An 18,938-nucleotide genomic window follows, 5' to 3' on the forward strand; every position below is an offset into this window, starting at 1 on the left:
AAGGAGAAACATACTCTTCCTCCAATGCCTGATCACAGGCACACACAGGGATGGGACCCTAGTCATAACCCTACCGCTGCCTGCACTGTCTTTGGGCCATAGACCACCACAAGGAACGCTAACTACCTCATCTGCCCAAGTGCTCAGGGAGTTCTAGTGTTAGCAGTCTATGTAGGTTGCATACAGGTGCAAGCGAAAGGAGAAAGGCTTCCTGTGCCCTCTTCCTCCATTAGCTTTCTCATTCAGAATCAGCCAAAGGGCCAGATTTGTAAAGGTTTACGAGCCAAAAAATGCACATAGAAGCCCAGTGGGATTTTCAAAAACACCTATATGCCTAAATCCTACTGAAATCAGGAAAAAATGAAGTTGCTAATAGGGATTTGGGAAGTGGTTCAGATCAAAGAGCCCCACTCCTCCATGAACCTTTCTCCATGTTTAGAACCTATAATCTTTCTGAGCATTGCAGTGTTAGGCTAGTGTTTTCCCATGTTGAGTACATGGCTAGCAGCAGAAGTGCAAAATTCTGCGAGAGAGACTTTTGACATGTAATTTCATGTCCAGTTTGTAGATACAAGAAGTGCAGTCAGAATAAGCATCAAATAAAGTTCCGGACTTTGGGATAACACTAATGGATCAGGAGTCCAATCCAACACCCTTTTAAATCAATTAAAGGTCTTCCATTAACTTCAATGGGCATTGGATCCTACCTGAAATTCTGAGAGATGTGGAACACCTGCAATATCCATTGACTTCAGTGGAAATTGCAGATGCTTACCATCTTTTAGGATTAGGTTCATTTATAACGCTTTGCACTTATCTAGAGTGTTCTATTCAAGGGTCTGTTTCAAGTTCACTTACCTATAGCTGCAAGCCCTTTAGCCATAAGAAGACTGTAAAAAAAAAATCTCCATTCAGTGTAATGGAGTCTGAGCCTTTGAAGCATCACTCTGACCACTTAAATGCCAGTTTAAATAACCATTTATATTAGGAGTTTAATAATAGAAACATCCAGCAAATGTGTGCATCCAGTAGGACTAGAATCACCAATTTTGTCCCATTGAATCTTTAAGTGAGCTTCCATATTACTGCATCATACAGAATCATAGAAATGTATGACTGGAAGGGATCTCAATAGGTCATCAGTCCAGTCCCTTGCACTAAGGCAGGACTAAGTATTATCTAGACCAGCCCCACCAGGTGTTTGTTTAACCTGTTCTTAAAAACCTCTAGTGACAGAGATTCCACAACCTCCCTAGGTAATTTGTTCCAGTGCTTAACTATTCTTACAGTTAGGAAGTTTTTCCTAATGTCTAACCTAAATCTCCTTTGCTGCAATTTAAGCCCATTACTTTTTGTTCTGTCCTCAGTGGATAAGGAGAGCAATTTATCACCCTTTTCTTTATAACAGCCTTTTACATACTTGAAGATTGGTATCATGTCCCCTCTCAGTCTTCTCTTCTACAGAAGAAACAAACCCAATATTTTAAAACTTTCCTTGTAGGTCATATTTTCTTTAGACCATTAATCACTTTTACTGTTCTCCTCTGGACTTTCTCTGGTTTTCCCACATCTTTCCCAAGTGTGGTGCCCAGAACTGGACACACTCCTCCAGTTGACTTATCAGTGATGAGTCAAGTGGAAGAATTACTTCTCATACCTTGATTACAACACTTCCATTAATACATCCCAGAATGATGTTCACTTTTTTTGCAACAGTTTTACATAGTTGACTCATATGTAGCTTGTGATCCACTATAACCCCCAGGTCATTTTCTGTAGTATTCCTTCCTACGGAGTCATTTTCCATTTTGTATATGTGCAACTGATTATTCATTCCTAATTGTAGTACTTTGCATGTGTCCTTATTGAATTTCATCCTATTTATTTCAGAACATCTCTAGTTTGTCAAGATCATTTTGAATTCTAATCCTATCCTCCAAAGCATTTAAAACCCCTCCGATCTTTCTATCATCTGTAAACCATATCCATTATCCAAATCATTTATCTACTCCTTTATCCAAATCATTTATGAATATATTGACTAGAACTAGATCCAGGATAGATCTCACCTTATAGTAGGTTCATCTTGGTGATACTTCCCTAGTTTGCTTTTGAGATGGTCACATGAGACAACATCAAAAGACTTACTAAAGTCAAGATATATGGTGTATCATGGCAATTTCTGCAGTTGACTTCTATTTGTAGCCTGTTTACAGACTATAATCAGCTGAGGAAGTCACCTGTGATGATTTTTTATGAATGCTGTTATGCAAAATAAATGATATTACATAGCAAGTTTTGATTATGCAAGTAGAGAATACTTCTTGTGAGTATTCACAAGTTTGCTAAGGTCCATACATTTTAAGGTAAAAGTTGTTGGATTCAGATAACATGATTAGTGAACATGTGCAGGCTCATGCAGGTTGTCTATAGAACCTGGTTCTACAGAACCAAAGGCAGTTAGTCCATGATAGTATCTAAACTGGTATCTGGTATTATGTCAGTGTTTCTCAAACTGGGGTCGCCGCTTATGTAGGGAAAGCCTCTGGCAGGCCGGGCCAGTTTGTTTATCTGCCCCATCCGCAGGTCCGGCCGATCGCGGCTCCCACTAGCCACGGTTCACTGCTCCAGGCCAATGGGAGCTGCTGGAAGCAGCGGCCAGTAAGTCCCTCGGCCCACGCCACTTCCAGCAGCCCCCATTGGCCTGCAGCGGCGAACCGCAGCCAGTGGGAGCCGCGATCGGCCGGACCTGTGGATGGGGCAGGTAAACAAACCGGCCCGGCCCGCCAGGGGCTTTCCCTACACAAGCGGCGACCCCAGTTTGAGAAACACTGTATTATGTGATATATGTAAATAGAGACAATTGGTGTCACACTGATAGCAAGCACCTACTAATAGAGTTTACATAGTATAGAAATATAGTATTTCAAATAAATCCCACATCTCAGTTGAATGCCATAAATACTGGGCTACAGAGACACTGTCTGTCAATCTCTCCTGTTAGAGCTGTTCCACTTTTTACATATAATTAAATGTTCCTTGAGAAAGACAAAGAGAGACTGGCTCCAAAGCCAAGTGGTTAAACCATGCACCTGGGATATAGGAGACTCAGGTTCATGTTCTTGCTCTATCTGATTCAGAGTAGCGAATTGAACTTGGGTGTTCCACACCCTCGGTGAGTGACCTAGACCCACTAGTCTACTGGCTATTCTGATTAGTTGGTTTTGACGAGAAATTCAATTCTGGATCTGAGAAACCTTCCCAATTAAATTTTCTGTGAAACCAATACGCTTAAAATTTCAGTTTCGATGAATCAACATTTTTCCAATGGAAAAAAACATTTCATTAAAATGTTCCCAACCAACTCTAATCCTGAATAATGATCACATCCTGTCCCACTTAAATGTATACACCAGTTTATCTGTTTTTTTCTATACTGCATAATTGACATTCATAAACCAATATCAGTTTTTGAAGATAATTCACATGGCATCTTTCATTTTAGGATTGTTTGCACTTTATAAATAGTAAGTGTCAGACTCCGTGAAATACAGTGTATATTACAGATAGGTAAACTGAGACACAGGGAGGTGATTGACTGGTCAAAATTCATCTTTTGTCAGAACCAGGATTCCTTCTCCAACCAATAGACTATGATCTACCACATATTACAAAGAATGTATTTGTTATTTTCATTATACCAACAGGTGTCAATATATGGTATTAGATCAATCAAACTATTGAAAGCATGGTGGGGTATATATTAAATATGGAGAGAATCATTTGGGTGAGGTAATATCTTTTATTGGACAAGAGAGAGACACATTTCAAGCTAACACAGAGCTCTTCTTCAGGACTGAAGAGCTCTGTATAAACTCTAAAGCTTGTCTCTCTCACCAACAGAAGTTGGTCCAGTATAAGATATTACCTCACCCACCTTGTTCTCTAATATCCTGGGACCAACACAGCTATAACAACACTGCATACAAAATCGGTTGTAATTTCAAACTTTGAGAACAAAAGAATACATATATCATCTAGACTGCTGCCATGATAATCGTTTGTGAATACACTCTGTGTAAGCAGTTACAAAGGGGTTAACATAAACCACAGATTAGTGACACTATTTTCAGTTGTCACATAAAAACCTTGCCATATCTGCTGCCATTGCAAATATTCTAAAAATAATAGCTCTGTGGTTCTTGAACTACCACCTTGGAAATAATCATAGATAATTATAGAACTTAAAATTTTACTGACACTAATAAAAACTATAACTGATAAGATGAAACATGCCTACATTGAACCAAACCCTCTACCAAATTAGTCCTTTCAAGTATCAGCTATTGAATTTTCAGTGTTTACACTTTTTAATCTCAGTTTTCCTTTTTTTTTTTTTTTTTAATTAAAAACAGGCATAGAAAGAGGAGAAATAATCAGTTAAACTATATTGCTTTTCAGCCTCTGATAGAAGAAATGTCGTTACTAAATCTTTCAGATATTTTTGAATGAATACAGAATGGAAATTTTCATTATCCAGCAAACTAGATAAAATCTTAGCCAGTAAATAATGTGTTTAAAAATAAAAATAAATTATATATTGGGAAACCAGGAAATTGTTTTGGGACTCCGTCAGTAGGTGTTTCCCCACAATGGCTGCTTGATAGTCAGCAAATGCAACTCTTGCATTTCCTGAACGGTCACATGTATGAAGCAGTTGTATAGCTAATAGGCTCGAGTTACCATTATGAATGATAGCGTGTCTTAAGAAAATACCTTCCACAAGACTAAACCAAACAAAATCAATTTGCTTTAAAATAAATTATTCGGCTGGAGTGCTTTACTGCTTCAAATGATGGACTCTTTAATGGGTTGGAGCTGGATCACATGTAAATGTTCTCCCTGACTTTATCCCCTAGTCTGTGGCTGTTGATGTTCAGGCACTCTAATGTGCTCCTTAATCCTGCAGACTGCATTGGAGTTTAATTGAGAGGAAACAGCACCATCTACTGTGACCTGAAGGCTTTGCCCTATTTGGTAAAATTATGAAGAGCAAATAGGCCAGAGTGTATTAAATAAATCTCTTTGAAATTCCTTCTGGTGTTTAGGTTCTGTGCCTTTTTCCAAATTATTTCTAATTTTTTTAGAACCTCAGTTTATCTGTAAAGTCCAGGACACGTGTTTAATTAAAAGGTGCATCAGAGAATGGTACATCTCTGCACAAATAAGATTACAGAATAATATTAATCCAATCATGATTGAGTAATGTTTTATGTTTTTAAATCAGTCATTTGAGATGGCTTGATTGGGGTTTTCTTTACAGAAGTGGGAGAGTAGTGATATGTTATGGGTTTATTTTACTCAGGTGATATTCTCTTAAAATTTGCTTTAAGAACCAGCATCAGTGTAGGTGAGCAGTACACTATGTGCTTCTGATAATGACAGTGCTATTGTCATCCATCTATACTTCTGATTCTTCTCTTTTTCCAGACTGTCTACAAAGCCTGGCTCTGTTCCCAGTATTTTGAAGTCACACAGTTTCACTGCAGCAACAGAATTCCTTGCAAGCAATACTGTTTGGAGGTTCAGACAAGGTGTCCATTTATATTACCAGACAATGATGATGTCATCTATGGAGGACTATCAAGTTTCATCTGTACAGGTACGGTGCAGATCAGCATGTCTCACTAGTTTTCATTCAAAACTTAACTTTGAAGAGTGTGGCTAGCCATGTTGTTTCCTAATAGTTTTAGCTATGAGAGCCTGAAGGAATGCTTCATCAAACAGTTTCTGAAAGATTTTAGGCATTGAATCAATACTTTCTATGCCACATTTTCTATAGTTTACCTATGACCAGAGTAATTAACTTTACAAAAGCATATTTCCAACAGAAAACTCTTCTAATAAGTTAAGTGAGAAGAGGTAACTTCTGTGTTATGTAATACTAAGACATTGCAGACAGAATAGTGACTTGAGCTGTGAGGCTAGTGTCTGCCACACCTGCCTTTCCCAGCATTCTCACATCATATGTCTATCACACATTTACAGTAATATGACTAAGCTAATTTGCTAGTCATATTCTCCTCCTAAATTTTAAATGGACACTGTCAAGATAAAATCAAGGGTAATTTCATATTCTCCTGTTGGGTATGGGACAGAGAGCCCAGAAAACTCTACACAGTGGAGGAATGTGGAGGATTCCAAAGAGGATATGAGGACCTAAATTTGCAGAAGTTTAGGATTCATAGCTGAACTTTTTTCCCTCCCCATGGATCCAGGATCATCAGCAATGATCTATGGGTCTTCTTCCCCAGTGTTGGCTGAGCTGCCTCTGGCAGATGTATTGCCTCTCCAGGCAGATGTTTTGGGCATCTGGTGAGTGGGGTAGCTATGGGAACTAAAGTTGTTCAGAACAGCACTAACTGTCTCCGAGGATGTTCAGGGAGTCTGGAGAGGAGCACTCCACAGAGAACAGATGCTCCTGCTCTGGCTATACCCTGGTCTCACCTTCAGAACCCCAACATTGGTGGCTTCAGTGGGCTTTGGTGGAGACAGTGTCAGAGCTGCTGCTCCCTATGCAGATCTCCCCAGTCTGGTTCTCCTAGACTTCTGTGACTTTAGCAAGCACTGTTCCCCCAATATTTTTAATGATAAAATATTATCCACGTCACTATTTCTTTAGGTATGCACCTTGATTGTTTTTGCTCTTCACTCATTTTTTTACAATGAAACTCAATTACTGACATGGAATGTCCCAAACCTTCAGATAATCAGTGGGTTGAAACATCAAAGGAAGCTAGGTTCTTCAGTCCCAGAGTGCAGACCTCAGAGTTGCTCCCCTCCATTCTTGATTGTTAGCCAGGTTGGTGCCACGTCGGCTGCCACTCAAAGACTGTACTCTGGGTTCTCCAGGTTTGGATCATAGTTTAAAATATTCCACCAGACAGCTTTCCCCATGCCAGTCAGTTCTGTGGGAATAGTACGTGCTCTGGATCCTCCAAGCTTAGCACTGTGAATATCTGTTGTTGTACCCTTGGGAATCCAATTGATGCAACATCAGTGGCTTCATCCCAGGTTTGGGGAACCTGGATTGCAATGAAAATGTCCCATTTGGCCTTGGGGAAGACACATCCAATCTTTGGGTTAAATTAAACAATGTTTGATTAACCAGATGTTTTGGACACCTGGGATTCAGTTACTTAAAACAGTTCTGTGCGCTGTAGACTTAATTTCATACTGTAATGTGCTAGGACAATGGCAAAATGCTGTTGTATTTGGATTTCCATCATGGCAGATGAATTTTAAAAACATAATGGCTCAAATTTTCAAAGCCACTTCTCTTCTGGTACCTCACTTCATTGGCTGCTAACTTTAGAGGCCCACAGCCTGATTGCCAATGGCACTGAGCACCCAAATTGTAAGTTAAAGTCAGTGGAAGATGCAGGTGGTCATGACCTATAAATATCAGGTTCTAGGTGTCTAACATTGGGTCCTCAAATATTGATGTCTGACCCCTTCCCAAGCCAGCCCAAAATGCCTGGCCATTACAAAGCTTTCTTAAGGTCAAGGCAAATGGGCTCTGACACACTAAAGTAAGGAAGGGAGCAAGTTTCATGATCAAGAATTTCTTAAGGACAGTGTTCTGCAACAAGCCTTTGCTCTTTCAAACCAAGGCACCGTTAGCTTGGGCAACTCTGCTGTGCCTAACTGTGACAATATCCTTCAGGGAGAAAGTCGGCAGGTTCTCCTACAAGATTTTGACTTTTACTTTTATAGAGATCCAGCAGGAACTGAATCTGATTTTACTAGTGGGAGATTTCTGGAGATTTGCTTGCCCCCGGGAGGGGCAGGACTTTGACTGGCTATGGAGCTGATTGCATTACACCAAAGCTTGTCTGGAAAAGAAAGGAATCCCTGTGTTTATGGGGTGACCTTCTCTATGAGAAATTGCAGCCCTCCAGAGCCCCTGCTTTTCTTTAATGAGGTTTCAGGAGCAATAGTTTCACAATCGAGGTTTCTCTTCTTCCTCTCCATAGTAACAGGCTGTTTTCTCCAGGTTCCACTAGAGATTTAGGGCAAATGGAAAGATGGACTGATTGACTCCTGCAGGAAGATGTTTCATTGTATTATTGCAGAAGCCAAGAAAGCTGAAAAGGTGTATTGGTAGTTACTGTTTTTATTTGATATTGAATGCAGCACATAGCCCAAGATGAAAATATTAATGTCACATGCTGCTTTCTAACTGTGCCTAGATAAGAGGATAGAGAGGGCTTTTTCACTCAAAATACTGTGAACTGTGGTTGCTATACAAGACTTTTAACTATTAGTATCCTTTTGTATCCATAGACTGTGACTTTTGATAGAGTAGGGGAGACTCCTAGTGGGGAAAAGGTGACATCTCAACATCTTAAGAAAAGCCAGGTGGCTTACTGGTTTGAAACAGGAAGGAATAAATATTATTTATCTAAACCTGCCTGAAAAGAAACGGTGTGTATTATCTATAATATAGGGATTCCCCTTACTTTTCCAGAGCATGATGTTCCAGTGAGCAAAGCACTGGGGGGAATTAAGAACAGGTATTTCCTTGGAAGGGTCAGATGGGAAGAAAAGAGGCACTAGCAATTCTTACCCATAACACTTTCCAAATCATTCTATTGCTAGGACATCTGGCTGTATGTATATAAACTGCTTCTCTCTGTTCTTAAAAAAGTGGTTGCATTTTGGGTTATAAAATCTAATGGGTTAGATCCTCACTTGTGACTGAGAATCATACAGAAAAGTTCAGCAGTGGAGGTGCCAGACACTCTTTGTACTCTTCCGGCCCTACCCTGGTTGAATATTGGGCTAGTCCTCCAGCATCATTTAGAGCAATTTAAAGGTTTCTCTAAATTACATGGACTGCCAATGACATATACCTCTGTGTCCCCCAAAGCAGTGGTTCTCAACCAGGGGTACATGTACCTCTGGGGGTAAACAGAGGTTTTCCAGGGGGTACATCAACTCATCTAGCTATTTGCCTAATTTTACAACAGGTACATAAAAAGCACTAGCAAAGTCAGTCTGTATAAAACTAAAATTTTATACAGACAAAATGAGAAAGTAAGCAATTTTTCAGTAATAGTGTGGCTGTGACACTTTTGTATTTTTATGTCTGATTTTTGTAAGCAAGTACTTTTTACGTGAGGTGAAACTTGGGGTACACAAGACAAATCAGACTCCTGAAAGCGGTACAGTAGTCTGGCTCTGCAGGCGGTAAGGCCTAGCACTAGCAATACCCTGACTCCCAGGGCAATGGGGCCTAGCGGCCAAAGTCAATAACAATACCCAGACTCCCAGGGCAGTGAGGTCTAATGGCCAGATCCAATACCAACACCCTGCCTCACAGGGCAGTAAGGCCTAGAGGCCAGAGTCAATAGTAACACCCTGCCTCACAGGGCAGTAAGGCCAAGCGGCCAGAATCAATAGGTTCACTCTTGTCTGCAGGTCAGTTAGGCTTAGGGGCTTGAATCAATAGGGTTGGGCCGCCTCCCAGAGGGGGGCAGCCATGGTAGGGAGACTTGGGCCTTCCCTGCTCCACCGGTTCCCAGCTCAGGACCCTGATAGTGGTGACCTCCGAGTGGCGTCCTCAGGTACCTGGGCACTTGCTTGAGTCTCAGTATCTCCAGCTCCCGAGCTGGAGCCTGCAGCATGCATCCTTCCTCTCCAGCAACTAGCCCCAACTGAGCTGAGCTGCTCCCACTTATACTGGTGCTACATCTTGAGCATGCCCAGAAGGGACATGGGGGCGTGGTGTCCTCAGCCCACAGTGAGGAGTTAACCCTTCCCCATCCTGAGTGCACCCCATCATAGGCAGCCTCATCCAATTGTAGAGAAGTTCGCTGGAAAGTTTTAGCCAGGGTTTGTGTGCATGTGTGTTTGAATGTACACTCCCCTATTTCAGTTTGATATGAATAGCAATCTAACTGTGCTCTACTCAGAAAATGTTGGTCTGACTTAGGTTAGCACCACCACATATTTGTGACAAAGCAAAATTAGCAACCTTTGGGGGAGAATACATGAAATGATAAATCTGAGTTCAATCTGATTTATGATGCTCTTGGCACATACCAGGAGAAATGACATACTTGGTCCAACTTCTTATCCCAGAAATGTGTTACACAAAATTGACTGTTTGCCCCCTGCCTTCATCTCCCAGTCTTCTTCTTCTTTCTTGCCACTTCGCTATTCAGGGTCAGTGATTTTATAGCCTTCTTCTAAAACTCATGATTGTATACCTGGCTGTCGTGCATATTGGTCTCTCTAAGGCAGTGTTGGGCAACCTGTGGCCCGTCAGGGTAATCTGCTGGCAGGCCCCGAGACAGTGTTTACATTGACCATCCGTAGGCATGGCCGCCCACAGCACCCAGTGGCCGCGGTTCGCTGTTCCCAGCCAATGGGAGCTGCAGGAAGTGGGGCGGGCTGGCTGCTGCTTCCCGCAGCTCCCATTGGCCGGGAATGGAAAACCACGGCCACTGGGAGCTGTGGGCGGTCGTGCCTGTGGATGGTCAATGTAAACACTGTCTCGTGGCCTGCCAGCGGATTACCCTGATGGGCCGCAGGTTGCCTACCACTGCTCTAAGGTCTGCTGATATCTGGTCTATGTATCAAGTCTTTGGCCTCCCCTCTGGTTGTCTTACATCCATAGTAATTGCAAGAGCCATCTTACCAACATAGCTCTCCAGTCTCCAATAGCTAGGCCTATACCCATGTAGCCTAGCCTCTCTCAACTTGTCTTCAACTGAAGCAGCCCAAATTAGGCCCCGTACAACCTAATGTCATTTCCCATCATGGAGTGTCCAACCTTTTGACCATCTTAACATCTTCACTGCCATAGTGAATAGCACATTGATTTCCTTTCTTGTGACTGGTCAAGTCTCTGTTCCATACAGTAAGATGGGTCAAATTACAGCTTTATACATATATTCTACCTTTTACCTTTACTGGCATCTTTTTATCACAGAGAACTGGGGTCAGCTCACACCATTTGCACCAAACAGCTTTAGTATGATGCCAGGAGGGCACCATCATCAGCAACCATTGATCCTAGGTATTTAAATTATTTCACTCTTTTAAGTTCTCTGCCCGTGATATCCTTTATGGTGAGTCCTCCTCCCTCCGTTATCGTAGCCTCAGACTTACCAATGTTCACTCTAAGTCCAGCCCACTCAAAACTGTGTTGCCATTGTTCAAAGCTGGCTTGCAGGGTCTCACAGTCTTCTGCGCATATTACTAAGTCATCTGCAAACAGCATGTTCCAAGGCAGCTCCCTTCACATATTTTCACTTATCGCACCCAAAACAACTGCAAATTAAAAGGGGCTGAATTCTGACCCCCTAATGCAACATGTACTGAAAATTCTGTACTGTAGCCCTGTGACCGTGTTGGGACTCACCACCTGGCGCCTCCTGCTGATTGTCTCCGGGAATTAGCTCAGTCCAGTGGAGCGCCCTCTGCTGGTGGTGTCCCGTCCGTTGTCTCGCCCTTGGTTGGCATCTGAGCCCGCGTCGCTCACCAGCTCGTGGCGTCCTCTTCAGGACCACTGCCCTCCGGCAGTGCCCCTCAGTCCATCCACACCCCCTTCCGGGTGGGGGGTTGATCAGCAGTCTCTCTGCGCCCCAACCACCATGTACAACCACACACCCCAAAGTCTAATCCCTCTTATCAGGGATCTGGCGTAGTCTATAATGGCCGCTCCCTACGGCTGATGGCTGGGTGTACTGCAAGGGGGGAAGGGAGGGACCCAGGCCCGCCCTCTACTCTGGATCCCGGCCCAGAGACCCTCTGGCAGCAGCCTCGCTGTCCTCCTTCTCTCCCCTCCGTCTGTCCACGTCCCTGGGCCGCTTCCCCTACAGTCCCTTGCACCCGCTAGGCCCTTCCCTTCAGGGCCTGCAGCCTGGCAGGCCTTGGGCTAGAGCTCCTTTCTGCTCCCCTAGCCTGGCCAGCACTGCACTGTCCGCGGTGCTAGTGTCCCACCTCTAGAGACTGACCTTCCCCGGTTGAAGGCCTGGGACAGAGTGACTGCTTTCTCCCTGAGCAGCCTTTTATAGGGCTGAGCCTGGCCCTGATTGGCTGCCTCCAATCTGGGCCCTGATTGGCTCACAATAATCCCTTCTTTAATTGGCTCCCTGTCTGTGCAGGCGCACTGGCCTGCCGCAGCCCACACTCTCAGGGAGCGGGGCAGTCCGCCCCACTACAAGCCCCATTTAGTTTTGAGCAAAGTAGTCACTCCATCATATATATCCTGGTAAGATGGACATAGCCTTCTGGCACATCTCTCAGTCACAAACTCCATCAAACTAGTTCTCTTGGTACCAGACCATGCCCAGTTGCCATCTCCTTTCTCTGAATTTATCCATGAGCATTCATAATGCAAACATGTCATCATTCATGCTTCGTCTTGTCATGAATCCATACTGACACTTCCAAATTTCAACCATTCAACACAGATACTTTTCAGTAATCTTCTCCCCTACTTTCATAGAATGTGATGTCAGCTTAACTGAACAATTATTAGCACACAGAGTAATGTTTCCTTTATGTTAAAAAATAGGTATCGTAAAGCTTTTACACCATCGATCTGGCATTTTCCCCTTCTTACGAATATCATTTCTGGTTGTAAACTCACTTTTCTCAAATCATAGTAAGTTAGGGTGTGGGCTTCTGTGATTTCCAGAAACCACAAAGCAATATTACAGTATGTAAGTTGTTATATAATTAGTTGTTTAAATGCGTATCACATTTACCCTTTCTATAATACACTCAACAATGCTAAATACCTTTCACCAACAATTGTGTTCTGGCCTGATTTGGGTTAGAAGCAGGCTACGTATTCCTTCTCCTCTTTGCTCAGCACAAAGCACATCAAAAAAGGAAGTAAAAATTAGTTTATTACATAGCTTTTGGGGACAGGCCTTTAGCTGTTATGAATCACTGAAGCTCCATTGGCTGCAGTGGTGCCACACTGATTTACACCATCAAAGAATCTGGCCCTATATGTTTTTGTATAAAAATGGTGTAAATATTGCATAGAATAACAGTGTGTTCATTCCCTTCTTCCAGCACACACACACACAGAGAAAAAATGCCCCAGGGACAACTGCCTGAAACAGCCTGCCAGGCTCCACCATGTATTGGCAAATTAAAAAACAAACAAACAAAACTTCATCAAGCTTGTAGTTTGAATGGAATCTTGTAAGGCAAATTAGTTCTTAGAACAGGAAAACAACTTCTTCATTGGTTTAAAAACAATCTGTCTGAAGGAAGACTAACTTGTATGTTTTAAAAAAAGATTTGGTTTACATTTCATTTTATTACATTTTGTATAGTTCATATTATAAAATGTATATCCAGACAGAAGCATTAATGTATCGCAGACCCAGCAATCTGGAAATGTAGAAGACCATCTGGATAAGATCAAGGAAAGCTGACTTCCAGACCAAATTTAAGCAAGCACTTAAAATCTTTTCCATTCTCTCTCCTTCCATTTTAAGAAAATGCTAATATAGCCATCATCAGGCAATAAGATAGAGGTGTATATTCTAGATATCTAATCCTACCCATTGTGACGGGTTATCTGAGCTACAGATTGCAGATGATTCATTTCTGTCCATTTGGGCCAGTGGACACTCTTGATAGTACAAATATTATCCACAGAAGCTTAATTTAAATACCAATTCATATGTCATCCCGCAATGACACTGTATGGTGGAAGTTTATTTAGTTGCAGTGTGGCAGGGGACTCTCAAAGTCCAACTGTTTCTTTGTTGCTGTAGTGTATTAGGTGCTGTTTTTTAATGTTTTCCTGAATCCTTTCCATATATTCTTGAATCTGTTACTTTTTCACTAGGAACTCAGATTGTGCAACCCTTTCTCACAGCAGTGAGCATTTCTGTGAGTAGTCCCTCTGCAGTCAGAATACTTGCACGAGTGGATGTTCACTGGCATAAATGTAGAAGAATCCGGCCTTATATGTGCTTCATAAAGCTACAGGCAATAAACATCTCATTTTCTGAGAATAATTAGTTTGTTTGCTCAGGACATGGAATTAGGGCCAAAGGCCACAAAGTTTTGGTGTTTTAGTTCAGACCTTTCTCAAGTGCATTGTAAAGGAAGAGGTATGTCTAGTTCTCTACTTTACCTACCTATATTTCCCAGAATTAATTGCTCTGAAAGGGGAAATGTTACTCCAAGTGCTGGCATTGTATGATGCAGTGACGTCATTTTTGGATGTTTCACTCCTGGAGCCATTATTTGCTTTGTTCTTCACAGCAAAATTGATCAGACAACATTCCTGGCTTACTCCATCTGGTCCTGCAGTTACCTCTTATTTTTGGGTGTACCTTCTTTAGGCAGAGCAGGTTTTGTCTGTCCCTCAGATTGGATTAGAAATCCTGAAGAAAACATAGTTTATGGTTAAAGAGAAAAAGCTTTATTGAAAAAAAACTCATTATCAAAACCTTTGGCTTTTGAAAATATTTACAAGTAAAATTGTGAGGACTAAATCACGAGAGATGATGTGCACCCGCAACTCCTACTGAAAGGAATTGAGGGAACATTGTCCCAAATAACTTCCAATTCTGTATCTGAACACGTTTTATGCCTCTTGTTGTTTGTCCCCCAGTAGCTCTTTTGTGTAAACTGTAGTAGCTTATAATTCCTTTTTTACTTGACTCAGTTAAAACTGAACACATTTAATTTAATTGCACTAAAATCTCCATTAACCTAATCACATTAAAATGTCCATCCTTAACACTGACCTCACCTATAGTAAGTTATATTCCCTACAGATATATGTGCAGTGCTGAAGTCTATCATATAGAGAGTCCTGTGGCACCTTTAAGACTAACAGATGTATTGGAGCATAAGCTTTCGTGGGTGAATACCCACTTCGTCAGACGCATGACATGAGTATTCACCCACGAAAGCTTATGCTCCAATACATCTGTTAGGCTTAAAGGTGCCACAGGACTCCATGTTGCTTTTTACAGATCCAGACTAACACGGCTACCCCTCTGATACTTGAAGTCTATCATGTGTCATTTGTTTGTGGGAAATTATGTGGTTATAGCTAAGAGTTTGCTTTCGGATGTACCTTTTCAGGAATTGCAGGTGTGGCGAGGCCAGTTTTATGTTGAAAATGAATGAACCTTAGCAGGTTCCTCAGACTGAGGGTGAGGGATAGGGTAAGGAACTATGTATGTAAGTAACAAAAAGAGAGAGAGGGGAAGCCAGGGAGGTTGTGACAAAAAATGGAAGCACATATTGGATTCTCTTGGTGCAGATATACAATGCAGTGATGAATAAGGGAAATACCTTTTTTCTGTTCAGTTTTACAATTTCAAATGTGGCCAGTCTGACAGGTGTCATGGTGATTCAAATGTGTATAAACTCGGGAATTTGTAGAGACTACGGCTATGGTAATTTAGCTACCCGAAGCCAAAAGTGATACTTAGGGTCAAAATATCTGGAGTGATGTTTCATTGTTTTCACTGGGGAAATTGGTGGCTAGATTATCTAAATAGCAGAGAAAAGTTATTTGTCATTCAATTTAGAAGTAATTCTGGAATTAATAAATTATTACATATGTCACTGTACATGCAGAGACGAAATTAAATTGCTGAATTGAGGAAGAGAAGAATTTTAATTGTTAGGGAAAAAAACTCAATGGCACTTATGGAGTTGCTTCTACCAATGTACTTATAGTGTTCATGAAGTATTCAAATGCCTTTTGATGGCTAACTTGTATAAGTGGCCTTTGGTTTCAAAGGAAGTCTGTGTTTTCCTAAAAACAAGAAAGTCAGGAAATATAGTTGGAACAGTAAACAAGCAGCAGTGGGATCAAAGCACTAACAATATTCTGTGTCTCTTCAATTACAGCTAATAGTTTGAGCTACTGCAGGTACAGAGCTGTTTGCATAATTCCCTCCATTTTAAGGTATTTCCTTTATAGAAGTACAGTTACCAGGGATTTTTTATAAATATCAACATGTGTATGCCATAGAATGATTCTCAGAATACCTAAAGTTAAAAATGAGACTGTTTCATCGTATATGCAAGAAAAAATGCTGACTTGTTTCCAAATCACAGCAGAGTATCTTAAGAAAACATTAAATCTGAGTGGTGCTGATAAAGGTAAGAATGCAAAATTTTCAAATCTGGGTAACCAAAGGTAAGCACCTGACTCCACATTTTAGGCAACTACAGAAGTGGATTGCTGAGCACTTATGGAGCAAATCCTGAGTGTGAGCACTATAGAAAAGCCAAGAGCCTATTCTAGTTTTCAAAGAAAGTTCAAAGAAACTTTAAAAACATAGATGAATGCAAAAAAAATTGGACATGCTTTTTAACATAATACACTATAGCACTGTTTACTTGGATGTGAATATAAAATATGTCATCTCAGATTTAACTTATATTTACCAGTGCATTGAGTAAACTCTTCTGTGTAGTAGCAGATCTGTACCATAGAAATATTGGATGAAAGGGCTAGGTTTTATCTTATGTTATGATTTGCTAATTTCCCCTGTACAAGGAGTTAATGAAATGCCAACAGTATAAAGTTTGGGCCTGAGCACATTAAGATACGCCTACATGTTTATCTGCTAGTTCCCAAAGGACATCGTGTAATTGGCAGTATTTTTTAGACAAAACATTTTTCTAGATGATAGTTCAATCTATAAACAATAACAGTTGCTTAGCCCTTCAAAAGGGCCTGATCCTAATACTTCATTACCGGTACGTTATTTTCTAGCAATAGCTAAAGCTGTCATGTGTGTGAATTGCTGATATAATGCTGAATGAAATGTTTTATTACAGCATGACTTTAAATCAAGAAAAGATCTCTGATTATTAATTCTTGGACATTCTTGGACTTGTCAACTCTGAACTGTGCTCTCTTGACTCTTCTGTAAAGCAGATTTGTGGGAAGTAAATCGCACACTATGGCATTTCTGATCTAATCTATAATAATACAGACAGTATCATGAGTTATAACCATCAATAACTGTCAGAAATATAGGAATAACTGTTCCAAAATATACAAATTATGTCAAACTGATTAATCCAAACCAGTTCAAAGAGAAGGAAGTTAGAATATTGCCTAATGACCTAGTTATCTATCAAGAAATCTCAGGAGATCCAGTGACTATATTCTTTTTTTGTTTCCACTTCTGGGGTGTAGAGAAAAGAACGGAATCAGAGGAACTTGTTGGGGTAGGATCTGAAAGTGGATGGGGAACAATTGTAAGCTGATGGGTTTAGAAAGTTTTCTGGTGAAGTGTTATGCACCAGTTTACACCAGCTGAAGATTTGGCCTTTAATGTCTACCTTCTCACTGACAGTGATATTATTAAGACATGTTCATTGTTCAATAAGACCTTTCAAAATGGTTTATAGAATTAATATTTTGTGGAAAGGGGGTCCAAAGTTTGGGAACTCCCTCATTAACACAAACCCATCCTTAGGAATAGAGTTCTCAATACCCCAAAGAAGGGACTTTAAATGTTAGGTTATTCTGACTGGTATACTTGAGTTATTGCTTTTTCATAGTAACCCACATTTTTCCACAATGACACTCAATTCCATACTTTTATGAAAATTTTGTTTGGCTGCTAGTTCCTTGATTCTCCCCTTTGATAGACTAAAAGTATTACCTCAACAACTCTTATGACCCAGGAAGGCAAGAACTACATGAGCCCCAAACTTACACTCAGACCTGGAACTAACAGCTATGTCTAGAAAAGTTAATATCTGAGAACTACCAACTTCTGCCATTCAGTCTGTTAATGAAATTAATTTTCTGTTGTGTTTATCCTACAGGGCTCTATGAAAATTATCCAACCAATGCAGAACCAGAATGCTGTGATGTCAGATGGGGACTATTACCAGATAATCAATCCAAAGGGACTATAAAAACGAGTGACTCATCAATGTGTCACAGGACATCACTCACAGTTTCATCAGCATCAAGACTGTGTAACAGCAGACTTAAACTGTGTGTTCTTGTATTAATTCTCTTACATACAGTACTTACAGTCTCAGCAGCACAGAACTCAACAGGACTGGGCTTTGGAGGCATAACAACTTTGGAAGATAATTCAACTAATGAGGAATAAAAGAAAGGATACATGTCAAATGATAGACACACAACAGGCCCATGTACTACAGTCAAATATAACAGAGACTGGGTGCTTTTACCCTCAAATCACTTCTTGAAAGGCCTTCTGGGTAAAATTAAAAGGATGGGCAACAATCCAAACAAGGACACATGAACACAGCTTTTTATTGACTAAAAGGCTGTATGGTGACTTAAATTTCTCACACCATTTTATACACTGTGTTTTAATGTTTGGAGTTTCTTTTTTTGTTTGTTTTTTGCACTTGTTAATACAGGATTTTATTTTTGGGACCGTTTCTCAAAGCTAAACTAAGTCTTTTCACTGTCGATATATTTCTATTCATTGTGTATGTTCATCTGATAGTTCTGTCTTTTATGTCCTGTCAGTTTCTATTAGAGGAATGACTGCTATGATTCCATGGCATAACAAAAAATGAAAAAACAACAAAAACATATTTAAAAAAAAAACAACAAAAAACACAAAAAAAATTACAAAAAAACACACACACCCCCACCACCAACCTAACTGTCCTTTTTACCTATGGAAACCATTCTCTTCCTTCCCCCTCCCCCATCTCCCTTAAGCAGACAACATCCACTTGCTTCTGTCTGTGTAATCACAATGAATGGGTACACATAATTCTGGTGTACCTCTGCCACTGTTGCACAAACCAGCTGACTGAGCAAACCCAACCAGAGCATGAGGGGATTCCTTTTAGCTGAACAAACAAGTGCTCTCCTTACAAGGTGGGATCGGACAGTTAACAAATTTTTATGTATAGAA

At 40.8% G+C, this 18,938-nt stretch overlaps 1 protein-coding gene across 1 annotated transcript in view; it reads left to right on the forward strand.

Annotated features, from left to right (window-relative positions):
- The window catches only part of NALF1 (NALCN channel auxiliary factor 1), an 816,342-nt gene extending 798,190 nt beyond the window's left edge, over positions 1-18,152 (forward strand). The window contains exons 2-3 of the mRNA XM_065407995.1: positions 5,491-5,662; positions 17,857-18,152. Coding sequence (XP_065264067.1) covers positions 5,491-5,662; positions 17,857-18,152 — 468 coding nt within the window. The remainder of the gene's footprint in view (positions 1-5,490; positions 5,663-17,856) is intronic.
- Positions 18,153-18,938: the final 786 nt, after the last annotated feature.

This window comes from Emys orbicularis, chromosome 1 (assembly GCF_028017835.1).
Source record: "Emys orbicularis isolate rEmyOrb1 chromosome 1, rEmyOrb1.hap1, whole genome shotgun sequence".
NCBI lineage: Eukaryota > Metazoa > Chordata > Testudines > Emydidae > Emys > Emys orbicularis.